The sequence below is a fragment of the Corvus kubaryi genome, unplaced genomic scaffold (genome assembly GCF_017639235.1).
Source record: "Corvus kubaryi isolate FWS band 111438036 unplaced genomic scaffold, C.kubaryi_AGA036_p1.0 37201, whole genome shotgun sequence".
Taxonomy (NCBI): Eukaryota; Metazoa; Chordata; class Aves; order Passeriformes; family Corvidae; genus Corvus; species Corvus kubaryi.
The window spans coordinates 769,436-783,364 of NW_024581058.1; the positions used below are offsets into that span (position 1 = coordinate 769,436).

The 13,929-nt window shown below is 42.4% G+C and overlaps 1 protein-coding gene across 7 annotated transcripts in view; it reads left to right on the forward strand.

Annotated features, from left to right (window-relative positions):
* Nucleotides 1–13,929, forward strand: part of SHANK2 (SH3 and multiple ankyrin repeat domains 2) — a 278,469-nt gene that overhangs the window by 224,701 nt on the left and 39,839 nt on the right. For all 7 annotated transcript variants that reach the window (XM_042022398.1, XM_042022402.1, XM_042022401.1 and 4 more), the window contains one exon: nucleotides 12,059–12,194. In XM_042022398.1, the coding sequence (XP_041878332.1) occupies nucleotides 12,059–12,194 (136 nt within the window). The remainder of the gene's footprint in view (nucleotides 1–12,058; nucleotides 12,195–13,929) is intronic.

Sequence of the window (13,929 nt, forward strand, 5' to 3'; positions counted from 1 at the left end):
ACTTATTTTTGAGCAATGATGGAAATATATTAGATGGCAACTTGAGAATCTGATGCTTTGAGGAGGCTGCATCCTGTTTTCTAGGTCTTTGATCTCTAACCAAAGTGACAAAATGTCTGTTTTTAGAGTTTGTGCATCCACACAACTTCCTACACATGGAAGTTCTGCCTATGCCGTACATGCAGGAAAACTTCCCAGAGAGTTGCTGCTACTTTCCTGCATATCCTCAGTTTCTGAGTACTACTCTGTGAGACACTCCCTTCTTTTCTCTTTGAAAATAAAGCTGGACAGGAATGTCCACATTAACCACAGAGATCAGGAATTCCCAAACAAACAGCCACCAGGCCCACAGGAATAGCACAGAAAATCAGGAAACCCGAATTATTTGCCCTGACTTTGACATACAAACCCCAGTGAATTTTACAAATTCGTTTTTCCAGTTTTGGATGCAGCCAATTCCTGAATTAAACAATGAGATTCAGTCTCTCCTGGAGCACAAAACTTCCAGCTCTTTCCTTCTGAGCAAGAACGCCGAGAAAGAACTGCCATGTAAACATAAGCAAAATGGCTTTGAAGCTTTCTGCTGAGGAAACATTTGAATTGGAGTCAATTTGTGCTTAACAGGATGGTTTTCCCAGTCCTTTGTCCTTTTGTGTTATTTTTAAGTAGCCCTTGCCTGTTCTACCAACACTGGCCATTTGACGAAGTCAGTAAAGGCTCTATCAGATTACAGCTGCTCTTCCCCCCTTAGAAATTAGAAGGACTAATTAATGGCATCTTTTTGTCTGCCTGATTGATTTATTTCTTCGCTTTCAAAGTTCTGCCTCTGAAGCCCCCAGCTTTGTGGTGTTCCCATGCCTTTTAGCAGAGTTATTTCTAGTGCCTCTAGCCGCTGTCAAATGCACACACCTACATCTTCCTCAATTCCTCTGGACAAAACGGTGCTCCCTCAGTAAGGAATGTGCTCAGGCTGATAAGCATGTATTAAATATGTGTGTGAAAGGAACCATATATTAGCAACAATGGCTCACTTAACTATTTCAGACAGCATATATTTAGGGTGGCTAAATATAGTTTTAATTTCAGAGACTCCCAGGAGCTTTGGTCGTGGATCAGGCATTCCCTGCATTCTGCAGGAAGATGCTCTGAAGGCTGACAGTCGTGCACTAATCAAACCCCGTGGCAGAAGATATTCTGCCTTGGATTTGTGCAATTCCAGCAGTGCTGCCTGTGCAGGATTTGGGGGACACAGTAGTAGGAGTGAGTAGCATACGCTAAGGTTGCTTTTTTACAACATTTCCTGGAGCTGAAGCTTTTATGTCACCTTAGTCAGACTTCAGAATCTAAATCATGTCTTTCATGGCTGTCTTCCTTGTAGTCTAAAAAAGCCCCACCTGGGAATCAATCAAAAGCATATTAGGATGCACTGAAATTGTCCCTCTACCATTGCCAGACTTGTCAATGCCAGTAACTGGGGCAAAGCTGATTTAGGTCAAGGTATTTGGAGAGAAATCAGATGTGATGCTACTGCAATTTGGGCAATTAGGCAAGGAGCTCAGAGGCTGGAATAAAAAAGAGGATGGCACTCGAGGAGAATCAATTACTACCTTAAAGTCATCTAAAATTTATACATTAGGGCTGTGAGTGTGCCTCCTTCTCACAGTTCTGTCTCCATGTGAGATGGGAAAGCTGTGTGAGCAACGTGGCACTAAAAAAATTGCTCCTGCTAGCTATGGAATGAAGTTGGTAACTTCCAGCAGGGTTACCTGGTGTATGTTTGGCAAAATGCAAAGTTCTTTTTCCCAGGTTTATCTGCAGCATGTACAATTCACACAGGCTGGGAAATTCAAGTGTTCCACGTTCTCTGGGATGCGTGGCCGCTGGCAGGGAGCATCATGCTATCACACAGATGGAGTCAGGCTCCAAAGCAAGGCAGCTGCGTCCATCCAGTCCCTGGAAACGGTCCCCAGCCCATGCTGGTTCCCAAATCCTGTGGTGGGAGTGCCCTTGGAGGTGCTGGTGGGTGATTTCCGTCTGCATTGCTGTCCCTGACTCTTCCTGGGATGGGGATTTAGGGTGAAGCTTTGGCACATCAGGTGCTCACAGGAGTCATTCCAACACCTTGGGTGGTTTTATGTCCTGTGCAGGGGGAGAGTACCTCAGGAATCTGAGCTCCTGACTCTCCCTGAATCCATCCATCAAGGGCAGTATCTGAGTCACCCTGACACAGCTTTTGGCAATTCCAACTTTATGGGAAGTATCAGCTCTTTCTGCAGTGCCTCCAAGTTTTGAACCTTTGCCTAAGAGCTTGGTTGACATTTAAACTCCATTCTACAACACCCTGTTACAAATCTAATTTGAATTATAAGGGATTTGCATAATATTCGGTTTTTAAATCTAAGTTTCCCTTCCTTAATTTTGGAAGCACACAGCCTTTCTGCCCTTCAGTGTAGGGCAGCACCATCTCTTTCTGTTCTTCTTAATATACTGAGTAAGTTCCTTTTCTGATCTTTCCTTGTGCTCTTAAGACTTAATTCACATTTCAAAATATTTAGTATAGAATCCAACTCAGTGGGGCTTTGCTGTTTGTTAATTCTGGGAGTTGGGTTGCACAGAAAATTTAGGTGGCAGGAGAGCAAGCATGCAAAATTGTGACCTTGGAAGTCTTTTCCACTGATTCTAAAATTACTGTTGGTGCAGATGAGGCTGCTGCTTTCCGACTGAAAATCCCGTTACGTCCTCGTTGCTTGGGCTTTGTTTGTCACTCGTGCTTCGTTTGTCTCCCTCTCCTCGGTGCCTGTGCTCAGGTTTGGGGCATGTTTCTCTCCACAAGGCTCTTCAGAATGTTCCTAAAATGTCAGTGTGTAACAGCACTGATTCACCCCAGCTTCGCCCAGCTGACTGCTGCCCGCCGGGCGGGCGATTGTGCTGCCGGTTCTGGGTGCTGAAAGGAAGAAGGTGGCAGGTTTGGCTCCCTTCTGGCCACTAGAAGGCAGGAAGTGCCTCCAAAAGTGTTTCCAAAGCTTTGTTTGGACGAATCCCGACATTTGTGGAGCAAATGTCTCCGAAGGAGAGGCTGCAGCATCGCTGGCTGCTGCGGGCAGCCTCGGCCTGGGAGCGGTGCAGAAGGCAAAGCCTTGCTCCGCTGGTTCTGCTCCCTCGGGACCGGCGCTCTCCACAGCCAAGGTGGAACCTCTTCAAAGACCAGGAAATTGCCTCGTGCTCTGTGAGTCACCAGATCATCCCAACTATTTACAAATAAAATCAAACTTAATGAAAGGTTTGTTGGTGATTCTTATTCGCTGTGACAAAATGCTCTGAGGGATCTGCTGTTACCCTCCTCTGATGCTTGTTCACTCACCAAAATAAATCATTCCTTCTTAAGAGAGGAGCTTTTTGCACTCATGCTCTTGCTTGAGATGATAGAAAGTGGTTATCCTGTGTGGAGAGTAAGTAAATTAGAACGTCGCTTCTTTGAAGTGGTAACAAAAAGCCTCATTATGAATTAATGAAATTGCTCTTATAAACAAGTTTGTTTTCTTTAAGAGAGCTGCAAGAGTTGTCTTTGGATGCTTTTTTGAGTTAGTGTTGTGCAACATGGTATTTGTGGCTCGTGTCTGTTTTACATTACAATTAGGGATATACATTTGGATGTTCTTTTGAGGTTGGTTTAAACTAAACATTCCCATGTTTATAACTATGCTGTCCAATGACTCCATCACTGACATCTCTTTTTGGGGTTTACCTTCAATTTGGGAAGTCTGGCATAAAGCATGCACAAAAGCTGCAGGATGGGTAGTGCAATCAGTAATTTTCTAAATTAAAATAGGGCACTCACACATCACCAGCTGACTGATGGGTATTTCTTCATTCTGATCTAACACAGAACACATTTTTTATGTGAGTTTGATTATTCTGTCTGTGCTTAGACACTCCTTAGGCCCAGACTTCAGTCCTCATTGCCATGGCCTCCAAATTGAACTTCTAAGGGATTCCAAGTTTAAGGCAGCCTCGTTAAAATGATCATGGCTTTGAGAAAGAATTCTCTCCATCTGCTCTAAGATTAGGCTTTCCTGCATAAAGAGGGATGCATGAGCAATACATTTTTTTTTTAATATTGTTCTTAGAGCAGATGCATTTTCTGGAAAGTGACTGTATGTGGGAGGAGGAAATATAGATTATCAACACATGATGACAACACTTTCTGTCAATATATCTGTGTAATCTCTGGGAAGGTTTTAACAGAAAATCATTGAAATGCACAGAACCAGCCAGTTTATATCCCATGTACAGGGTTTAATTTTAAATTGTGTTGCCTGACTAACGGGTGCTTACCTAATGTAAATTAATATTGGGCTGTATTATTAATGCTCATGAAGAGATCTATATTTTGATGCATATTTTAGAATTCTCTGCCTAATGCCCTTTAGTGTAGGTATGCAGAGCTTTAAAAATAGAAGGACTCAGCCTGCGAGCTTCTACCTCCTGTAAATACTTATCAAGTGGTTCATTCAGAATTCAAATAAAGATCCATTGTCCTCCCAGTGCTTGCATAACAGCACTGCAACTCCCCATTTGAAAAAATATGATATTTTTAGGGTGGAACAGAGCCTCCTGTTTTCCTCCAGCGCTGGGCTGAGAATTGTTTAGTTGGGGTCTGAAGCCCTTCATCACTTTGGGGGGCAGCATGTGCAGGTGGGTGCTGTTCCCAGGGCACAGCGGGAATGGGAATGCTGCCTCAGCTCCCTCTGCTCCCCACTCCTGTCCCCATACAGCAGCACAGGAGGAAGCTGGAGCTGGCTCCAGGGACTGGCTAGGAAATGCACTCTGCCCAAAGGGGATCCTGCTCTTCATGCTGCCCTGCAGGGAGCTGTCCCCGAGGAGCCGATGGTGGCACAGGGCTGCCGAAAGGAGGCTCGTCCAAAACTTGTCAGCAGAACAGACCAGCTCCATCCACTGTGCTGCCCAGAGCTGGCCCAGCACTCAGATCACAGCGACAATCCGTGATCCAGAGCAAAATTATCCTTTCAATTTTTGATTCTTTCTTTCCTCTGGAGTCAGTTTATCAGAAGGGCCTCACGGAGCATCAGCGACTGCCCTGAGGGAGCGGCAAGCTGGGGCGTGGGTGACTGACCAGCAGAGGAGCGTGGAGGCATGAGAGTTTGTTCTCCACTGCTCAAATGTGCAGCTTGGGTTGCATTTCTTTTCTTTCCTCAGTTTGCTTCCACCTCAGAGCAGCCCCCAGCAGAGGAGGATGACTATGGATGTGCCGGGGGAATGAGGTGGAAGCAGCTCTGGTTGCAGTGGTTAAGCAGTTTCAGATTTTCATGCACGCTCTCATCTGTGAAGGGCAGACGTGCTGGAGAGGTTTCTTTACTATATGGGTGACCTCTAGTTTGCTATTTTTGGTACCCTGTTTTTGGTGCTGTCTCTGTACCATAATTTATGGGCTATGAGAACAAATTCAATATAAGAGGCATGTTCACAAGATGAATAATGTTAAGATACTCTCTGTTGCACTTCAAACTTCATTTTAATTTCACTGAATTTTAAGCTAGTACATATTTTTTTGAGCATTGGAACGTGGAAAAAAAAAATTAGTTACTGGCTTATCTTCAGTGAGTTTATTTTAAGGAAAAAGAAGCAAAACAGATGTGCACAGTTCATTGGATTTTTTTTCCCTGAGAGAAGTCAGAACATGAGAAGCTGCCACCTCTTGCACCTGGCAGACGTCGGACAAATTCATCCTAAGTGCCACTTAATTGATTGCTGAACACTGCAGCTCAATCAACTGCAATAAAGTTAATTGAACCCCTCCAATGAAATGTGACTTAAACCGAAGGATTCAAAATAGGAACAGGTACTGATTAATGGAGGCCATTATTTTTAATAGGATGGGGTCCAAGTAATTGAGGGATATTTGAATGTTCTGTGTAGTCTCATGAGGACGGGAGTCACTTACTTGCAGCAGCTTTCAGGTGAGATATAAGTAAGCAAAATGCAAAATTTTAGATGAGAGTGCTGATTTAACATAGTTCTGTCTTTTAAAGAATGTAATGGGTAAGAGATGAACAGCAACCTTTAACCCTGCTGCTGCTTTTTTGGGGTGTCAGCTTTGATCCCAAACTCATCCAGTCAGTTTGTAGTTATTAGAAGAAAACAAGTTGTGCATTTCCCTTGAGGGAGGTCAGACAGTGCCCTGGGACCAGAGTAAGCTGGGTGAAACACAGATGAATGCATGACCATCTTTATAAGCTGGTTTGGCTGAAGTTAGGCACATTAAAAAAAACTAAAAAGGTCTTTGAAGGACTGACAGCTGTTATGCTCCATTCAGGTTTTCGACTTTGTCATAATATATTATTAAAATGTGTGTTTAACCAAGGCAGGGCATTACTCCCACCTGATATGTTTGTAGCATGCTGGGAAAGTAAGGGGAAAATAAAGGCTATTTAGGCTTTTGGTAGTTTGACACAGGAGAAAAAAGGATTAGTACAAACTGGTTACACCTAGGACAGAAATTAGAGAAAATACCAGTTCTTCTCAGAGGTTCTGGGCCTAGCGGGAATAACAGGGACAAGAAATCTGAGAAGTTCCAAGATGGAGCTTGGCTAAATGTTAAGAAACAAATTTTGTGATGCAGTTGCCATGACAACCAAGGAGTCTGGAGTTTATGATCTGAGATGCCTCTGCCTTCCAGTGCCTCTCTCAGAAATAGATGTTCCTGAGCGCAGCCGAAGGTTTGGCGCGACTCGGGGGGATGAAGCTGAGCCCTTCCTCGACAGCTCTGCTGTCTCCAGGCAGAGGCCATGCTGCACTCCACTTTTCAGCAGTTTGGCCACTGCTGAATCAGCTGAGGGAAAAGTCTTTGCCTGGCTGGATGCCAGGTTTCACCAGGCTCCAGCCTGTCCTGCTGCCCTTGCCCGGAGCAAGCGCCAGGCAGTAACATCTCCCTTTGCCACGGGAGCTGCAGCAGAAAAGGCACAACATTCCCTGTGTGCAAGCAGGGGGAAATGTGGTGGCAGGGTGGAATCCAAAACCTCAGGACACTGTCTCTCCACAGGGTGTTTTCCTTTAGGCCTCTTATATCTTGTTTGTGCACCCCAATATTTGAGTTTATGCAAAGAAATTTCTACTGTAGCAAGGCTACGAATGATTTTGATGCTTTTCCCTTAATTCTTATGTACTTAGTTTGCTGTCAAGTACTTCCTTATACTATTTCTTCTTCTGGAGAAATGCCAGAAATGACAGAATTCAGGTGGGAAGTTGCCTCTGTTGATCACCTAGTCCAATCCCATGCTCACTGGTTTTAACTTTACATCATCCCATGCAGTAAGACCACCAGGGCAGGCAAATCTATGAGCAAGTGGACTACTGCAAAATCATTATTAATGCAAGACGTCAGCTGGAATTTCCACATCCTTATATCCCTGTTTCTGTGAAGCTCTTTTTTTTGTTTCTTTTTGTTTTTAGTAGCACCTTTTAGATCAACAGTACACGAAGTCTCTGGAGCATCTTTTACACCGAAGTAGATTAAATGGGATATGGGCAAACACCAGTGGCATTCAGTGATGTTTGTGTGGGAGATCAGAACGTAAAAAAACTTCCCATTGGTGTTGGAAAGTCTTCAGGAATCTTCCAGAGACTGTTCAAGGCCTGTTTGAGAAACTGTAGAAATAAATGAAGAGTTGGAGCCCAGTGGACTGAAGCCATTTGCTTCTGTCTGTTTAAGCTTCTGTGGTGTGATGGGAATAATTGGGTTTGCAGAGACAAATTCATAAATTAATTTCCATTATGGGACTCATTTATATATTATATTATATTATTACTTTCTATTTTAATCTAAGACACAGGTTAAAATTGTGTGCCAGCTTTTTGAGACAATGAATCTTGATATCATTTGTGGTGAAATGCATTTTGTAAGCACATAAAATGTCATTACACCAAAGCATCTTCTGGCTTTGGACCTTTTTAACTTGCCTCCTCCTTTGGGTCTGTGGTCATTTTTTGCATTCAAGCCTTTCCTGGGGTGCTCAGGGCAAAGTAAGCTGCCAGCAGAATTTGGTCAAATTTGCTTTCACCGAAGCCTTTCCAGATTCACTGTCTATGTACCCTTGTGCTGTCCGTGAGCCCACTAAATTCAGCTTTTAGAATGAATTTAGAGGATAAAAGAATGGGATTCTTGACACTCAATATGCTTGTCAGGTGCAAATCTGGGACATTTGTGCTAGTTTGTGCTAAATGCTGCTCCAGCCCATCCCAGTATGGCCGCAGACACCACAACCCGTTGCTGGTTTTCAGTGGGTGACCCCTGGGCTGGCCCTGTGGGTTTACTGGGAGCACAGATAACTTCCCCAAAACTGTCTGGGTCACTGTGTCTTTCTTCCTCTCACATTTTAGTCTCCAGATGGGAAACCCTTCCTGGCTGGCGACAGGCAGTGCCACGTGCACAGCTCCGTGGTGACTTGAAACACAGAGCCTGCTAAATCACTTGTGGGCTATTTATTTTCACTGGTACAAGTTGTGATGGAGTCTGTGTGTGTGAAATATTTATCAAAAAGGGTGAATTTCAAAAAATGTGTAGGCAGGGGGTTGTAAGTGTGTGTAACGGGTTTGGGGGTTTGTTGGGGTTTTTTTCAAGTAGTTCAGCGGATAAGGAAGAGCTTCTGAGAAGCTTCTTCTGGCAGCATGTGCATTTCCAACTTCAACCATTCCACCAGCGGGCATTCCAAGCCTAATGATGGAGTTCTGCCTACTTAATTACTGTTCAAAATGATTGACTGCCTTTCCCACTGAGGGAATGTTTAGGTAATGGAAGGATTAGGATGATGCATTGAAAAAATTGAGGGGTTTTTTTGTTTGTTTTAATCTATTTTTTTTAATTAATAGAACGAAGTCTGCAAAGGTCTCTTTCTCTGGTAGTGGGGTTTTTTTTTTCCTTTTGCACCTTCCTACAGGAAGGCTACTCTGGTGAATGTATTCCAGCTCATGCATCTGCCAGCTTACAATGTGCTAGTTATTTTACTATTGTATTATATTATATTATATTATATTATATTATATTATATTATATTATTATTTTTTCAACCCATTGCACAACTGTGCATTTCAGAAAAAAAACCCCACTTTTATCCAGCCTGTTTAGAGTATTTTTAAAGACATTCAGTCTATGAGATTGCATTATTTCATAAATTAATTCTCTCAAAGTGATTTCCATCCCACTGGCCAGTAACCAGATGATAATAAAGGATGGTTTTCAAAAACACAGAATTCTGAGGCTTTTCCTGAGAGTCCAGAGCGGATAGAGGGGAGTTGTTGAAATTGTGGGCTGTCCCAAGGGACAGTTTTCCTTGCATTTGGTTTGTTGGATGATTTCATTGATGTAGCATAGACCCAGCCTCCTCACATGTCTGTTTCTTTCATCTATTTTCACTTATTTTTGAAGGACATGGCAGAAGAAGTTCAGTGCAGAAATATTTTGTGGAATAGTAGAAGGAAAAGAAGAACTTGAGGTTTTGCAGTGAAAGCTTGCACAAAATATGCTGAAAGATTGGGTTGAAGAAGAGGGAAAGACACAAATTTGTGCCTGCAAAACAACTTTACTCTTTGTTTCTAGAGCTTCCTTCCAAACACTTAGCCACTAAAAGAAAAAGCAGTTTTTGAGTGTTTTGAAAAGTGGGATTACATTTAATATCAAGAACACTGTGGTGATTATGAAATGAATTGGCACAGTTGGAATAGATATCTGCTTTCCTGCTTTACAAAGTCCCCCCTGCCAAAGCTTGAAGTGGAAGTTGAGAGAGATTCACCTCAATTTATTCACACCTGGAAAAGTTTTGCTGCATAATATCAAACTAAAGCTGTCAGACAAACCTGCTTGAACTCTGCTGTCTCACTGCCTGATGACCCTTTCCGCAGTCATTTGGCTTCTGGATGAAATATTGAAGGAGGGTAAAAGAAATAATGTCATTGCAATCTTTATAAGCTATTGACAGCTCCCGAGTTACTGCTTTGTAATCACGCTCCAGTTTTACCCCCTAAGGTGCTAAAGACTGTGAAGATGAGATTCTGCTCTGCTGGTCTCATGATTCTTTTGTTCTCCACTATTTCTGTAAGACTCTGAGTTAAACAACCTTCAGCTCTCCTATCAATATTTTTATTTTCTTTATTTTCGGGTAAATCTTTCTGGTCCCAGCTTTTGTAACTGGGTCTTTTCAACAAAGCTGCTATAAACAGTCATTTACAGGTTCTGTTTCTGAGGCAGCTTTAAAAAAATGTGTTGTATATATTTGCTAAATGTTAAATATCATTGCACAGAACGAAGGGAACAGATGGGATGCTGCATAAGCTGTTTATCATATTACACATTTATCACTTTACACTAGTGAAAGTATACATGTGTTTGATTAATATTGACTTTTGATTTATTTGGAGGGCTCTATTTTTTGACAGCATTAGGGATTACATTGTAATCCTTACTGGCTTCCAAGCTTGAAATTTAATTCCAGTAAAAATAGAGTAGATGCATTCCATAATTCTTAATTACAGGATTTTTTTTTCCTGTGGAAAAGAATTACCTGGTTGAGGCTTTAATACTGGAAGGAATTCAGAAGTAAATGGATAACGCTGTTTGCTTCAGTGTTTTAGACAGATTAAATTTAGATGCCATTGGTCCAGCTAAATAAATATCTCTTGAAATTAAATACCAGATGCTAAGAAGGTGTAAAATAAAGCAAACCAGCAAGAGCCCTATTTAAATGGATATTCTTTTATACCCTCCACCTACAGAATGAGAGAACTTCATCTTTGCCTGCTCAACAGGTCTGGATGTTCAGCATGTGTTCCACCTACGTCACAGTACATGAAACCAAAAAAGCATCTCCAAAAGCACCTCGAGCTCAGACACAGAGCACACAGCTCTCCCCTCGGGCTCCTGACTGCAGCACTGTGTCAAAAAGATGCTTTACCAACGCACTGGTTCATTAAAATGCATTTTGGCTCAGCTAAAGCTTGGAAAAAGGGAAGGTTTCCCTTCCAGACAATGGATGGAAAAATGATTTCAAGTTGGAGTGGGGCGGCTTGTGCTGTTTGTTCTGCTAAATGGCAATAATATTTAATGAGAGATTCTGCTCTAAACTGTAAATCCTTGAGAGTGTGAGATGCCCAGCCTGTCAGAATAAATAGAGGAGGCTAAAAACACTTACTTTGAAAATGAATGTTCATTTTGGAAGGCATTGAGTGATCTCAGTGAAATATTACTGAGTCAGTGGAATTTTGGAGAGAGATCAACTTCCCAGCATGTATTCTGGCAGCAGCTCTTCCTCCATTCCTCAATATCTTTTATGTTCGAATAGCACAGGCAGCACTTCAGTCTTACATGTTGTCATCATTCAGATTTCAGATAACTTTCAGTGACTCCTTATAGATTGAATGAATAAATAAATTGCTTTTAGCCGTGCTTACTTGCAGTTGTTATGCCTCTGCTTTCTTCTGTGTCTATTAATTTATTATTTTATGTGTCCATTAATTTTTTAATTTATGGAAAGACATATCCAGCAAAAAGGATGATGCAGCACTAGGAATTACTGAGAGAGTACATATATATATATTTTTTTTTTTCTTAAGTTTATTTTTTTTAGCTGAGTGTTGCAGTGCAGTTTGGAGTTAATTGCCATGACCACAGTAGCTGCCTGTGTTTCATGTATTTAACTCTTCTTTTTCCATGGAGACTCTTTGGGCCTGCTATGGCCCTGTTGCCTTTGCTCCCAGGACAGGAGATCCTTCCAGAAACTTGGAGAAGGAAAACTCTAATTGTTGTAAATAAAATACATAAAGGGCAGGATTTGGTTGGATTTCTTTAGATGTGTATTTCCCAAAGGAGTAGCTTTGTTTTCTGGTCATCCTGTCAGCTGTGCACTGTTCCTTAAATACGTATTTTCATTAAAAGGCAGTAACTGTAGGAATTTTGTTTCTTCCTGTTCTTCCCACCTTCTGTTTATAAAAATGATAGAACAAACATTTTCTGCATTTTGGTCTAAAAGACTCCTTCCTTTCTGTGCAGGTTAATAATGAGAATGTAGTGAAAGTTGGCCACAGGCAGGTGGTGAACATGATTCGACAGGGGGGCAATCACCTCGTGCTGAAGGTTGTCACAGTAACCAGGAATCTTGATCCAGATGACACAGCAAGGAAGAAAGGTACCTTTTTCTCTCTTCCTAATGGACTCTCCTGCTCTTGCTTCACAGAAAACCAAGTATTGGCATGAAACTGCTGCTTTCTAAATTCTGATTTATTAGACTTGCCTTCCAAAGTTTGAAATGCCCAGTTCTTGTTTAACTTAGAGCGATGTAATTCTGTTGGGTTGGACATTAACACAATTAACACAAGCAATATTCTCTTGTCATGCTTGGTGAGAAAGTTCATCTTTTGGGGGTTTTCTCGTGTGTGTGTTTGAGGATCTTGTAGTAAAACTTCCTGCAGCAGTGAGAGAGGAAAAGCACTAAGAACAGATGATCTTTTATTAATTGCAAACCTACTTGAGATAGGAGTAGTTCAGCAGTGTGTTTCTCACCCACCCATCCAAAAAGCCACCACAAAAACTTCACCCAAAATAAAAAGAGGAAACAAAAAAAGGAATTTACACTGTCTCCTTCACCTTAGATGCCCCTGAGTTTGCTTTCCCAGCTATGCAGGGAAGTCATTAGGCCCTCATAATTATCATTAAGCAGGAAAGATTGCTGCTGCTCACTGGTGTTCCATACAGCAGCGGCACGTTGCTGAAAGCTCCTGTTCCTCCCACCAGTCCCAGTTATCCCTCACACACACCTGGCTCTTCAACACAGGAGCAGGGGAGGAGCTGGCACTCCAGGGCTCCCTCCTGCTCCAGGAAACTAAAACTTTCTGTCTGTGCTGGGAGTGTTTTTCACCTCTGTTGCTTATTAAAAGTAGTAATAATTTAAAAAATTGAAAGTGAGACCAGCTTGTGGGGTGGAGGGGAAAGGCTGTTGTGTTAAACTAAATCATATCCCAGCATGGTCCTGCATTACTTTTAGCTTGATGGAATTACTGTTCACACTTTTTAAACAAACCTCTTTGCCCCTGCCTTTTGGGATGTGTCATATTGGCCTTAAATGTAGTGACAGGACAAGGGGCAATGCTTTAAACTGAAAGGTAGCAGGTTTAGACTAAATATTGCGGGGAAATTCTTTACTGTGTGGGTGCTGAGGCCCTGGCCCAGGTGTCCCAGAGAAGCTGGGGCTTCCCCTGGATCCCTGGAAGTGTCCAAGGCCAGGCTGGATGGGGCTTGGAACAACCTGGGATAGTGGAAGGTGTCCCTACCCGTGGCAGAGGGGTTGGAGTGAGATGGTCTTTATAATAATAGAAGTATTTGTTATCAGGATACTAAAGCACAGATCTTAGTTTTTGTGTTAGATGTGCCTTGATATTGTAAGGTCTTATTTATTCTGAGAAGGGAAACACCTGTTTCCCTTAGACTCCCCTTAAGAATTCAGATAAATTCGAATGTCCTTTCCTGGATTTCTCAGACTGAACAGTTACTCCAAAGTTTAAATTAATCTGCCAGAGATTGGCTGGTGCCCAGGAAGTTTTTAGCCCCACATATTTCTCAGAAGGGGCAGCACTGCTGTGAGGTCCTTTCTCTAGAAAGCCCTTTTCCTGCTGGGAAACAGAAGTGCACAGTTATTTAGCTTTAAGTGTTTCTATGTTTCCTGTTACATAAAAGCTTGCGGATGTGTCAAGCAACCTACGCTAGAACCAGAAACAGTGGAGAAATTCAGTCCATGAAAAGCATCTCAGGGCTTTTCCTCCGCATGTAGGTATTTATTTCCGCCTTGCCTCATGGAGCTTATCCTTTCCAGCTGATACGGAATTGTGGCTGTGAGCACAGGGCTCCCAGGGTGTGTGTTGGCTGAC